This window comes from Phyllostomus discolor, chromosome 8, assembly GCF_004126475.2.
Source record: "Phyllostomus discolor isolate MPI-MPIP mPhyDis1 chromosome 8, mPhyDis1.pri.v3, whole genome shotgun sequence".
Classification (NCBI taxonomy): domain Eukaryota; kingdom Metazoa; phylum Chordata; class Mammalia; order Chiroptera; family Phyllostomidae; genus Phyllostomus; species Phyllostomus discolor.
The window spans coordinates 52,312,978-52,327,379 of NC_040910.2; the positions used below are offsets into that span (position 1 = coordinate 52,312,978).

At 45.3% G+C, this 14,402-nt stretch overlaps 1 protein-coding gene across 1 annotated transcript in view; it reads right to left on the reverse strand.

The window, feature by feature from the left end:
- Nucleotides 1-4,162: 4,162 nt before the first annotated feature.
- Nucleotides 4,163-14,402, reverse strand: part of LOC114503748 (tumor necrosis factor receptor superfamily member 10A-like) — a 35,873-nt gene continuing 25,633 nt past the window's right edge. Inside the window, exons 2-9 of the mRNA XM_036034497.1 lie at nucleotides 12,640-12,714; nucleotides 11,724-11,837; nucleotides 10,683-10,794; nucleotides 9,571-9,848; nucleotides 8,951-8,982; nucleotides 8,344-8,526; nucleotides 5,872-5,947; nucleotides 4,163-4,768 (exon numbers count right to left, since the gene is read on the reverse strand). Coding sequence (XP_035890390.1) covers nucleotides 4,464-4,768; nucleotides 5,872-5,947; nucleotides 8,344-8,526; nucleotides 8,951-8,982; nucleotides 9,571-9,848; nucleotides 10,683-10,794; nucleotides 11,724-11,837; nucleotides 12,640-12,714 — 1,175 coding nt within the window. The 3' untranslated portion in view covers nucleotides 4,163-4,463. The remainder of the gene's footprint in view (nucleotides 4,769-5,871; nucleotides 5,948-8,343; nucleotides 8,527-8,950; nucleotides 8,983-9,570; nucleotides 9,849-10,682; nucleotides 10,795-11,723; nucleotides 11,838-12,639; nucleotides 12,715-14,402) is intronic.

Sequence of the window (14,402 nt, forward strand, 5' to 3'; positions counted from 1 at the left end):
GTGACTTAGATATGAATCAACTCAAAATCATTTATTACCTTAAATATAAAATGCAAAATTGTAAAAGTCATAGTGGGAAACTTAGAGTTTGGTAATCCAAAGAAAGGTTTATATGCAAAATATTCAAAGAACTGGTAAAACTCCACAATAAAAAAACACACTCCCCAAATTAAAATAAATATAAGTAGATACCCTAATAAGTAACATGTAAATAAGCACATATAAATTTCACAATACTGAGCAATTAATGGAAAAGTTTATGCACCATACATTAGGGATAATCAAATTTAAAACACCAAGGAGATACCCCACTCATCTATTAAAGTGGCTAAACACCACCCTGACTGATGTGGCTCAGTGGGTGGGGCATTGTTCCAAAAAGTAAAACGTTACTGGTTTGGGTCTCGGTCAGGGCACATGCCTGGGCTTTGGGTTCAGGCCCCGGTTGGGGCACAGACAAGAGGCAACCTGACTGATATTTCGCTCCCTCTTTTTCTCCTTCCCTTCCCCTCTCAATTAAATAATAAATAAAAATTTTTTAAAAATAAATAAAATGGCTAAATATCAAAAACTAACAATACCAATTGCTAGTGAGGATATGAAACAACACAAAAGCTTATTCATTGCTGATGGGAATACAAATGGTAGACCCTCTTAAGAAGACATCTTGCCAGATTCTTGTGAAGTTAAGCAGAGTGTTACCATATGCCCCAGTGTGTTTAGCTAACTGGTGGGAAAAACATACATCCTCATAAAAAACAATTATGGATATAAAATATGTAAAAATATACAGCAGCTTTATTAACATTCAAAACCTAGAATACGAGGTGTCCTTTAATAGCTGAATGACAACTTTAGTCACTCACAGCAGGGAGGGACATGAGTTATACATGGACTGCAGGCTGTGAGTTCAGAAAGGGACTGGAGGGACCACTAGGTGAAAACACGAGGAGGAGATCCAGGATGGCAGAGCAGTTCATGGAAGCTACACTAACCGCCTCCCAGGACCATTCTGGAATTACAGCTAAATTGTAGAGAAATTATCCTTAACAACCAACTCGACCCTAGCTGGAGAGAAGCCTTAAGCCAACGACAGACAGAAGAAACCACTTCACCACAATGAACGTGGTAGGGAATGCAGAGGAGGTGCAAGAGAGCTAGCTCTGCTCCCATGGGCAGAAGCTGGAAGGGATATTCCTTCTGGAATGGATATGTCAGCAGTTGGGGGGTTTCTCCTGAGAAGTGTGTGGGGTCTAAACACCAAGCTAGGCTCCCCAACCTACGGCACCAGTGCCAGAAAGGAATCCAGATAACATCCAGCTGTGAAAAGCACAAGGTTTCTGTCTGCCAGGGAGAGGCAACTGGAGACTCAGAGAGCCTCTTAAAGGGCCAACATACAAAAGTTCCTTTGTAGCCACTTACCCTGGACTCCAAGGCCACCATTATCTAATTCTAAAACCAGATAAAAAACAGTACAAAGAAATAAAATGATAGGCCAATAACCCTATGATGACCTTTTTGATGAACAAAGATGCTAAAATCCTCAATAAAATATTAGCAAAACAAATACAGCAATTTATCAAAAAGATCATATATCATTATCAAGTGGGATTTATTCCAGGAATGCAAAATTGGTACAACATTTGCAAATTGGTAAATGTGATTCACCACATAAACTAAATGAAGGATGAGAACCACATGATCACACCAATAGATGCAGAAAAAGCATTTGATAAAATCAAATACTCATTTATGATAAATATCCTCAGCAAAGAGGGATTACAGGGAACATACCTAAACATAATAAAGGCCAAATATGACAAACCCACTGCCAGCATCATACTCAATGGGCAAAAACTACAAGCCCTCCCCTTAAGATCGGGAACAAGACAGGGATGTCTGCTTTCATCTCTTATTCAACACAGTACTAGAAGTCCTAGCCACAGCAATCAGATAAGAAGAAATAAGAAGCATCCAAATTGGAAAGTAAGAAGTAAAACTGTCATGATTTGTAGATGACATGATACTGTACATAGAGAACCCCCAAAGATTCCACTAAGAAACTACTAGAACTGATAAATGAATTCAGCAAAGTAACAGGATACATAATTAATATTCAGAAATCAGTTGCATTTTTACAAACTAACAGAAAGGGAAATTAAGAAAAACAATCCCATTCACAATTGCTACAAAAAGAATAAAATATCTAGGAATAAACCTAACCAAGGATGTAAAAGACTTACACCTGGATAATTGTAAGACACTGAAGAAAGAAATAGAAGACACAAATAAGTAGAAGCACAGACCATGTTCATGGAGGAAGAATTAACATCATTAAAATGTCCATACTGCCCAAAGCAATCTATAGATTCAATGCAATTCCTATCAAGATTCTAATGATGTATTTCACAGACATAGAACAAATATTTCGAAATTTATATGGAACCACAAAAGGCCCTACATAGCAACAGCGACCCTGAAAAAGAACAAAGTTGGAGGAATCACACTACCTAATATCAAACTATACTACAAGGCAATAGTAATCAAAACAGCCTGGTACTAGCATAAAAAGACACATAGATCAATGGAACAGAATAGACAGCCTAGAAATAAACCCACACCTTTATAGTCAATTAATATTCAACAGAGGAAGCAAGCACAAACAATGAGCTAAAGACAGTTTATTCAATAAATGGTTTGAGGAAAATTGTACAAATACATGCAGAAAAATGAAGCTAGACCACCTTCTTTCTTACACCAAACACAAGAATAAATTCAAAATGGATCAGACTTAAACTGTCAGACCTGAGACCATAAAAATCATAGAAGAAAACAGGTGGCAAAATCTCTGATATTGCTTATAGCAGTATTGTATTGAATATATCTCCCCAGACAAAGGAAACAAAAGGAAAAAAATAAACAAATGGCACTACATCAAACTAAAAAGTTTTTTCACGGTAAAGGAAACCATCAACAAAATAAAAAGACAACCCACAGGATGGGAGAACATATTAACCAATACAGCTGACAGGGTTAATATGCAAAATGTGTAAAGAACTTACAAAACTCAACACCACAAAAACAAACAATCCAATTAAAGAATGGGCAGAGGACCTGAATAGATACTTCTCCAAAGAGGACACACAGATGGCCATCTGAATAGACATATGAAAAGATGTTCAGCATCACTAATCATCAGAAAAATGCAAATTAAAACCTCAATGAGATATCAGCTCACACCTATCAGAATGGCCATCACCAATAAATCAACACACAAGTGCTGGCAAGGATGTGGAGAAAGGGGAACCCTTTTGCACTGTTGGTGGGAATGCAGACTGGTACAGCCACTGTGGAAAGCTGTATGGAGTTACCTTAAAAAATTAAAAATCAATCTGCCTTTTGACCCAGTGATCCTACATCTGGGAATATATCCAAAGGAACCCAAAGCACTAATTCAAAAAAACATAAGCACTCCTGTGCTCACTGCAGCATTATTTACAATAGCCAAGATATGGAAGCAGCCCAAGTATCCATCAGTAGATGAGCAGGTAAAACAGCTGTGATATATACACCCAACCACAAAAAAGAGAATTTTGAGACAGCATGGATGGACTTGGAGAACATTATGCTAAGCGAAATAAGCCAGTCAGAGAAAGACAAATACCATATGGTTTCCTCATATGTGGGATCTAATGAACAAACTGAACTAACAAGGAAACTGGGGCAGACTCATAGCTGGAAAGCAGGATGGTAGCTAGTGGGGGGCATTTAGGGGATGGAAAGATTGCACAAAAAGGAAAAAGGACTCATGGACATGGAGAACAGTGTGGTGATTGCTGGGGGGAGGGGTATGTAAGGGGAGTAAATGGTAACGGAAACAATACAATAAAGATTAAATTAAAAAAGAAATAAAGAAAACACTGTTCAGGTGGACTGGAGTCAGACAGATTGGAATCACATGTGTAGACACACACATGAGCCGCTATGGGTTGAATATAATAAACTGATCTTATAAATAAATGGTAATACAGAGTAAACTCTGTGTTTCATGTATCACAACCATGAACCTGCCTTTGGCCCACCCTGCAAAAATAATAAAAATGCAAATCACAGACATAAATAAATGGATATATAGCAACATGGATGAATCTTACAATACAGTAAATAACAAAGTAAAAAGTGCAAATTTATGAAAAAGAAAAACAACTAAAACAGCTTTTAGTACACATGTGAACATATAACTATCATCCTTAGTAAACAACAAATATTTCATAAAAATTACTGTAAGTACATTGAAAAAGTTCCAGAACACTTCAAGAATGGTGGGCTTCTGGACAACACAATTTCTTCAAGTACTGGACAAGGACTGCCTGAATCTTCCAGGTTAGTGTCCACTTTGCCTCCCTTTGCAGGAGAAAAGGCAAACTAAGAAAGCTCTGGTCTCCTAAAGAGATCCTCTTCCCTCAGGAAACAGCAGCATCTTCTACAGAGACGTACTTCCCGGATGCCACCAGGTAGTCCTGAATCTTTTCCTTCGTGTTCCTATGCCCCAGGCTTTCCAAGGCATCCAGCAGGGTGTTGACAGAGATGGCCCGCCCCATCTTGTTGACCAACATCACCAGCATTTCATAGACCTGCTCCCGAGGGTGCGATGCTTGGGCTTCGGCCACCTGGATCTCATTGTCGGTGAGGCCCATCCGCCGCATGAGAGGTTTCCAGGAATTAAAGAGCACCGTCTCTATGAAGTAGTCGAGGAACGACCTGAAGCCTAGGTGGGGGAAGCCACAGAGATAGTCTGGTGAGGTGGGACACCCTGCAGAAAGGGTGGGCCTAGGCCGGAGCACCCCCTGCTGGTGACATGCTGCTCTTTGTCCCTTACTGGTGTCCCCTAAGCAGAGACTCAGGCTGGGCCTCACCTAAGCCCATGGCACTGCAAACCCACCTGGGAGGGGAGGTGGGCGTCACGCAGAGACAGAACAGTATGTGGTAGGAGACAGAGGGTGGGACAGGCTGTGGAGCAACAGGCCCTCAGAGGAGGGAACCTGCACTTACTCGGAGAATAAGGTCTCAGGGCTGCCACATCTGCACCTGAGCTCAGAGAGAGAGCCTGGAGGCAGGAAGATCTCTGGCTTCACACCCTGCTGGGCCTCACCCACCAAACTGTGGCAGAGTGAGATGGGGACAAACAGACCCCGGGCAAGACCTTAACCCATAAGACAGAGCAACGCTCCCCTGCCACCCCCCACCATGTCATGGACTGTACTGAGGAGTAAGTGCGACGTATGGAAGGCACTGCACACCACTGACCCACAGGAATATACTGATATGTATTTCTAACAGCCTAACTAAAGAAAATAAAAAGGAACAGGTGATATTAATTGTAATAATATCTGGTACAAACTCAATCCATACAAAATGTTGTATTTACATGCAATCAATAAACAAAATATTATCAAAGGGATATTTTATATTCCTTTGGGTACTAATATATGAAATGTGATTTGTAGCTTATAATTACAGGTCTCCAAACTTGACCTATCCACACACAGGTCAGATGCTCGGCAGTCTCCCGGGCCAGTGGGTGCCCTGCTGGATGGCACAGCCCCTAGGTGGCCTCCATGTGGTGAACCCGGCCCTGAACATCGAGGGGAGAGGGAAGGTGGTGGAGGGAAGGACAAGGGGTTGCAGGCTGTCGTTGTGACGAGATGGGATGGTATGGTGTGCAGTCGGAGCACGGGGAGGGGGCGGAGGGTCCTGATGGTCCAGCAACAGTCAACATGGCCACCCCCCGCCCCTTTCCAGCATCCCCATCTCCGCACTGCTGTAATAGCTATGGGGACATTGCTCCACTGCCCCCAACAAAACACTCACTTTCTACAGGGTCTACGCCATTTGCTGGAACCAGCAGCTCCCTTTTCCTCTGAGATCCCTCAGCTCTGGCTGGTCTCTGTAAAACAGAATGGAGGATGCTCTTGGTCTGGGTCAGGACTCCTGGACTCCAGAAGTGAGACTGACAACCAGCCAGCTGTGTGACCTGGGGCAGCCACCTCTCTTCCTGGGTCTCTACAAACACGAAGAGGAACCTTTCCTCTTGTGCCCCTCACAAGCTGTGTGCCTGTGTGCTCACAGAGGCCCACATCCCCTGGGGCGCTGCTCCCTCCTAAAGTGTCTGCTCCAGCTGTGACCACTGCATACACCTGAGTAACCATTGTCCACCAAGACATGGGACATTCCCAACACCTCACCCAGCTCCCTCCTGCCCCTTCTAGTCCACTCCATCCACCCCATCACGAGACAGTCACTCCCCAGGCATTCATGTGACTCAAGTGAAGCATGTACGTGAGCGCATTCCACAAAGTCTAGTAAGGAAGGGTTTCTCTGGTGAGTCAGAAGGGGCTTTGATCAGTAATAATGTACGTTATTGCTAATCTAAATAAGGAAGTATTAGCTTGTCCCCATGGAGGCTGAAAAATGATTCTGTAAAATTAAACATGATCTCTGCATCCATAATAGTAATATTTTCCCATATGAAAACAAGAGTCAACACCACTCCTTTGAGTGAAATAGTGAAGGCTTCCCAATGAAATCAAATCAGGATCAAAACACGTGCCTTCTCTAAGCACCTTTGGACACTGTGGGTTCTGGGCTGCAAAGCCGAAGTCAAATAGAAAAGGAGGCAGGGCTGGTGGAAGGGGGCAGAAACAATCACCACTATCTTAGATATGATTATATATTTAAACACCCTAAGGTGTAAATTACAATACTTAAAAGTAAATGCATGTCTTGGTGAATGCTAATATACATAGTAGAAACAATAAGTTAGAAAATGGAATGGCAGCAGGATCCAACCAGTGAGGGTAACAAAAACATAAAATACAAAGAAATTGCTTTAACCAGAAATAAGATTTATCTAAAGAAAGACACAAACCTTCATTGAGTCATAATACAACACCTGACCTGAAATGCTATCTTCTTTGATTAAAAAAAATATTGAAGACTGTAACATCTCAACTAGCTCTTCTTGGGTTAATGTAAGGTAATATATATATATATATATATATATATATAAAACTTCCAGTGACTTTTTGGGGAGTAGAGAATATCTTATAAAATAGTTCTAAATTTTACCTGGGTAGAAGTCATAAATTTTGGCAAGGTAAGGAAAAGGTATGTGCACTCTCAGATATTACAACGTGTTGAAAAGAGTCCTTCGGTAAAGCACTGCACACAGACGGCACACGCACACAGATTCCAGCAGAGTCACAGTCGCCTCTCCCAGTCACTGGAAGTGAAACAGTGAGGAAGGGGCCTCCACCTTCCCCGAGAACCTTGCGGTGCCACTTGCTTTTCCTCACTGTGGGTAGGTACTAACTACCTTACAGGATGTGGGAAGTGGTCATCAGGATCGAGGGAATTGTTGGCCTTTTGGTTAGTTTGTTTCCTTTTATACTTTCTCTTTATTTAAAAAGAACATGCTACAGATGCAAGAAAGAAATAGGAAAGGACACTGGAGGCGGAAAGAGGACCGGGTCTTTGCAAACAGTTCACACTTGGTAAAGGAGGAGCCAAGAGCAGAGGGAAATGAGAGTCAGATGTGAAAAGGGGTTCGAGGCAAGAGACGGCAACGTGGAGCAATTCAGGGACTCAAGTGAAATCACATCACAAAATCAATCCCATTTAGATAATATTGCTATGTGGTAAGAATCACCACAAGTAAAACCCCTGTAACAAATTAGGAAATTTCACCTTATGTTAAGGGGAATGACTTTCTAAGTTTATGAGGAATGGAAAACTAAATGCTTACCACTCAGTGTCATATTAAACAGGTGAGCTGATATGCACTAAAACTGTGCACAGGTGTATGTATAAGGATGAAAAACACTTGGACACCTGTGCCCAGAAATTCGCCTTCTAAAAGTCACTGTCCAAATACGCTTAGATATTTATAGACTCAACTCTATTTCCACATAGGTTCAATGTAATAATAATTCTATAATAACTCTGGCATCCCTACTGTGATGGGGAACGGCTTACTGAATTGGGTTACGACTACACAGCGGACTATCTGCAGCCTCCAATCGATCACCCCACATGCATGGGAGTGCCCGTTCTGCGCCTGCCTGTTCCAGACTCTGGGGGTGCAGTGGCGAATGGACAGAGAAGATGCAGACCTTCCACAGAGCTGACAGGCCACATGTCAGGGTGGTGGGCTTCCTGTGGCCTCCCCTCAGGTCCCCATCTCCCTCTGCACTCCTTCCCCAGGGGACGGCAGACCTGACCAGCATCGACCTTTCTCCATTTCTAATGCAGTCCTGGGTGAGCAGAAAGGCCGCCGCCACTCACCAACAGACACTTTGCTTCTCCTGGGGACTGTTCTGTGACACCTGCCACCTCCGCATGCTCCTGGTGTTCCAGTTCCTCCTCAGAGGTGGGCGTGGAAGGCAACTCTCTGTGGCTCAGGGAGGTGTTGCGGGCATTGTCCTGAGCCTCAGGCCCTCTTGGAGCACATGAGAACCTGAGAAAGATCTGGGGAAGGCAAAGAGGACTGTGGCCCAGGTTCCATAAGAGGTCTCAGGGGACACAGGAGGCTCCATCCCTCCCCACCCCCGGCCATCCCCTGAAAGGCTCGGCACCACCAGGACTCTGCTGTGGCCCCAGGACACTGGTGCCATGCTAAGGGGTGCAGCACACCTGCCTGACACTGCCACACCGGAGTGCAGGGCTGTGGGTGTGGTGTCACAAGCAGCAGTTAGGATGGGGCTACCCAGCTCGTGGGCTGCTCCCAAGATGCCAGCTGTCCTTTGGATTGGCCCAGGCACCAAAGCCACTTTAGAGAGCCAGGGACAGCAGCACAGGACAAGTTGAGGCCATGTCCACCCAAGGCCTCATTTTGGGCAGAAAATAGTTTCTGAGAGCCTGATGCCAGCACATCCTAGAGAAACCAACTCACTCTGTTTATGCAATTGGAGTCCACCCCACAACCTAGAAGAGAAGGGACATTGCATTAGCAGTGGGGAGGGCCCTCTCTGCAGGATCTCCCTCCAGGGACAGTGCAGGGGACAAGGTATGGGCTGGGGCGCAGACACCAAACAAAGTGCCTTGGGTCTGGTAACAGGGAAGGGCAATCCAGCTCTGGAGCACCCTCAGGGAGGGGAAGAAAAGAGGGAAAGAAGTGGGAACCCCACCCCCCACCCCACACACACATATCAAATCTCTGTCGGATTCTGCTCTAACCAAAACTGTAAAACCCCCTGGCCCTTTCCTCCTGACTACTGTCACCAAATTAGCGCACTGACCACCTCTCTGCCTTGGCTGGGGGCTGGCCTCCCAGACTTGGCCGGGAGAGGAGGTGACCCAGGAAAGGAGGAGGACTACAATCCCGGCCCTGCAGAGGTGCAGGTGAGGTGGGAGATGGTGGGTGGGCCCACAGAACATGAGCAGAGCCAGGCCAGAGAGACCCAGCAGATGTGGGAGATGGAGGGGAGGGCCTTGCTGTCCAGAGAATCGAAGCAGGAAGTGAGGGAGGCAGCAGAGAGCACAGCACGTGCCCACCACCCCGGCCGACCTCACCTTGGTGAGTCCTCCGGGCGGTGCTCCGGTAATGGTAACACAGCAGAGCCCCGATGAAGAAGATGAAGAAGACGACGACGACGATGACGATGACTGTAATTATGATTCCCAGCTGTGAGCTGCCTGAGGAGGGAGAGGAAGTGACAGGCGGCTCCAGGCTGGTGGTCACTCCAGGAACCAGCGTCTTCCCACTGGCCTGGGTACCTGATTCTTGGTCCACACACTTGCGGTCGTTCCAGGGGGTGCAGGGCCTGGCCTCGACCTTGCCAGCAGGGCACCTGGGTTCAGACACAGGGAGAACATCAAGAAGTTCCGCGAGGTAAGGGGAAAAGAAAGAGGAAGCAGCCCCCCAGCCAGTGTCCCCTGACTGGAGAGCAGAAAAAGAAGGGGTTTCTGTGGTCTGCATGATGGGTCCCCTCACCCCCTTGCTGAGTTCGGGAAGGAGCTGAGCATGGCCCTTCCGCCCTTAGGGCTCCTGCTGAGTGTTCGGAGCGGCAACCTCAGCAGCTGGCCCTTCTCCATAAGGCCTGCACTGAGCTCCCCGGGCTGCAGGGGGAGCCTGGTTGAGGGGGCATCTCACTGCAGGTCAAGGGTCAGCAGCCCTTTGGGCATAAGCTGAGCCCCATCCTCTAGTTGACCTTTCATACAAGGAATCTCATGTCCTCTCCCTGTTGACTGTCCCTACCAATCACAGCCACACTAGAAGTCAGAGAAAAGCAAATTGCCACTGGCCCCTAATAACAGGGAAGAGACTCCTTGGTCCAGGCAACAGGGTCCTGGGGGAAGGCAGGCTGAGCTGGCTTGGAGTTTCTGGGAAGCTACAGGCTCGACCTTGTTATGACTCGGCTGTGCACCCTTCTGTGTTCATGGGCCATGCTTGCACAAAAAAAAAAAAACATGAAAAAGAATATTTTAGAGTTGAACTGTTATAAAGATGATTATAAGCATGGCTGTATTCTACTCAATTCTTTCCTTCTGATATCAAAAGGAACTAAGACTTTGCATGGGCCACTGACAGGACCTTGGGCCCTAATTAGTGGCCTACTGTGCCCAGTGGGAAGGTGGGCCAGGCCAAAGGGAAACCGTGCCGATGAGGTGAGGGAGTGTCTTACCCGGGGCTGCACTTCTGGCAGAACTCGGGAGAATTGTCGTCCTGGAATGTGCCGGGTTTGCAGCGACACTGGGTGTCCATGGTCCTGGTGCACAGAGCTGTTACTTCCTTATCTGAAGACAAAAGGTGCCGTTGTGGAGATTCGGTTCCTTCACGTGCCCCTTGCCCTTTTTCACCACCCAGGCCCCTTCCCACCCAGCTGCACTCAGTTTCTGCTGCAACACGTGTGAGGCACTTGCCCCCAGTGGCCAGGGGTGTGTAAAAAAGACCAGGACTCGTTATTACATCAGGATTGGGAGGAAATTAGCTTACAGGATGATTAAGGACATGGTATAATCTGAGAGACCCTGGATGGAGAGGAACCCTTGGGTGACTTCCGCAAACCCAACCCTGTGGCGTGGCGTGGCCTTTGGCCAAGAAGGCTGAGGGAGGCGGAGCGCTGGCCAGGAGCGCCGAGCACAGGCTAGGAGGGGCCTGACCCGGAACAAGACCCAGGTCCCAGCACCAAACCAGCACTTTTCCACTCTGCCACACCTTCTATGCTGTGTAACCACAGAGTCCCCCGCATCAAGGAGCAGATTTTTGTCCCACTACTTTCATCTGACGGTTTAAAAGATGCACCTACTATATGGCACACATTATAAAAATAATGTCTGTTTACATTTTATTTTGTTGACCTAAGTCATATCATAAAACAAGGTATGATGAAGCCCTGGACAATGTGGCTCAGTTGGTTGGAGTGTTGTCCTGTAAACCAAAAAGTCACAGGTTCAATTCCTGGTCAGGGCACACACCCAGGTTGCAGGTTCAGTCCCCAATCAGCGTGTGTACAAGAGGCAACCAATCGATGTTTCTCTCCCACTCTCTCCCTTTCCCTTCTCTTCTCTCTAAAATCAATAAGCATGTCCTCAGCTGAGGATTAAAAAAAAAGGGTATTATGAAGACCAAGCTGGGCTGGAAATCAGGCTCCTGACTTCCATTTGATGGTTCCATGTCACTGCCCAGCACCCTCACTGCAGCACGTGGTCCACGTGTTCTCTACCTGGGAAGCATTCAGAACAGAGCTGGCAAGAGGAGAGGGTGTTCGAATGATTGGTGAAATCCTTTCCATCAGTGCAAGGTATACAAGTGCCACTGTGCTCTGACAGATAGAATCCTGTGAACGGAGAGAAAGCTGGTCAGTGAATCCCCATGGGACTCCCAGAGGCTGGCAGTGGTGGCTATGGGACACCTCTTTCGGCCATCAGTGGAGTCCAAACAAGGAAAACCATTTGACTTGGCCTCAGTCTTTTCTCCATTTTTGCATCTACCACATACCTTAGACCAGAATTGCCAACAGAAATGTATTATAAGCCATACATGAAATTCAAATTCATAGTTGCCACTTTAAAAGAGTAAAAAGAAAGAGGTCCAAATTAATTTTAACTATGTAATTTTTAACCTAAAATATCCAACATAGTAGTATGATTTCAACATGTAATCAATATCAAACATTGAGATAGTTGAGTTTCTTGAATACCTCAACAAAAAATGACACCTTGGTGACCTCCTTCTCCCACACTCACCCCAGCTGCCCCTTGCTTTGCTCGAACAAGCTCAACCCTTGCCCCCTGGGCCACAGTTCCTGGGAACCCTCTCAGGCCTCTCTACTTGGCTCTCCACATCAGACTCACTGTCCCTGGGATGCCTCCCTAGCACAGACTCTGTCCCACACATCACTCAGTCATCCTCATGGTTCCTATCTAGTCTATCTGTCCCATCCATCTGTCTGTCTGGATACCATCTCAGGAGAGCTCTAGGAGGCCGGGGCCTCGTGCCCTCCCCTAGCTCAGTGCCTGGCACACAGAAGGCATCTAATAAATACCTGTGGATGAAGAACCAGGAACTTCGGAAATCAGAGGGATGGGGGGACATGGAGACAAGTGAGGTAAGGGTCGGAGGTCAGTTTTCAGAGGTACCTGGCTGACACTTCTGCGAGGAATTCCATCTGGCGTCCTGTCTGGCAATGTGATTAAGGGGAAAGCAGCCGACACCTGCGGGGACAAAGCAGGGACAGGCATGAGTGGCTTCCCAGCTCTCCCCCCGCCCAGGACCCCTCTCATATTCTCTTCACCCCAGCTGCCAAAGCAAAAAGAACTGGGACCGTTCTTCCAGCTCTGCACTCTCATTCTTCTGTTTCACATTTGTCCCTTAGCCTTGGGGACTAGCAAGTAACTTATGCCTGAAAGAGTTGCCGGTATTCTTTTCTCTTACAGGAAAACAAAATATATTAATGCCACGTGTGCAAACAAAATTAATCATAAAATTGTAAGAACCATTTCAACCGTATCAGTAACCCCCCTAAACAATTCAATGGCAGAAATGGTTAGTATGGATGAAGAACAATACCCAGTTACACACTGCCTATTAGAGGTGCCATTTAAAAACAAGACAGATATACTGAATGCAAGGAGATGAAAAAAAGATATACCAGACAAATAGCAAGCCTGAGAAAACTGCTGTGGCTATAATATCAGATGGAGTTGATTTAAGACAAATAGTATTACCACAGAGAGAGGGACCTTTTGTTTTGTTACAAGAGTTAATTCATCAGAGTCATAATAATTATAAATGTGTATGTGCCCAGTGATAAAGCTTCAAAACACATGAAGCAAAAATTGGAAGAATTCAAATGAATTTATTGCACCCTTTTCTCAACAACTAATGAAATGATCTGATGAAAACAGTAAAGTCATAAAAGATGTGAACACTGCCAGCCACCTTAGCTGACATCACAGAGCAGATGGGAAACATCTACGGAAGACACACCCTTCTGGTGAACACGGTACTTCGCGAGTCCAGATAAACTTAAAAGAAGCAAAGTTATATCATGGATATTCTCAGATCTCAATGACAATACATTGGAAACAAATAACAGCATCTACAAAGACCTGCAATGTAATTAAAACCACAATGAAATGCCACTGCACACGTATTAGGGTGGCTACTATAAAAAAGAAAAAAGGAAAGAAAGAAATAAGTGTTGGCGAGGATATGGAGAGAAAGTTTAGAAAACTTGTGCGCTATTGACAGGAATGTAAAAGGATGCAGCTGCCATGGAAAACGCTAGGGTGGTTTTTTAAAAAAAATTAAAAATAGGACTGCCATGTGATACAGCAATTGTACTTCTGGGCATATGAACAAAAGAACTGAAAGCAGGGACTCAAAGAGACCTATGCACACCCACAATCACAGCAGCATTATTCATAACAGCCGAAAGGCGCAAGTGACAGAATTACGCATTGATGGATGAATAGATAAACAAAATCTGGTATACTTATACAATGGATTATTTAAAAAGGAAGGAAATTCTGACCCATGCTACAATGTGGACGAAGCTCAAGGACATTATGCTAAATGAAATAAGCCATTCCCCCAAAAGACAAATACTCTATGATCCACTTAAGTGAGGCTCCTTGAGTATTCAAATTCCTAGACAGTAAGTAGAGAACAGGAGTTGCCAGGGGCTGGGTTGAAAGGAGGGAATTGAAAGTTGTCGTTTAATGCATATAGGGTTTCCCATTTTGCAAAATGAAAGTATTCTTGAGATTGTTGTACGACAATGTGAATGTAGTTATCCCTACTTAACTGTGAGATAAAAAATAGTTAAGGTGGTAAATTTTATGTGCTGTACATTTTACCACAAATTTTAAAAAAAATGTCAAGGTGCCTTGCAAGCTGT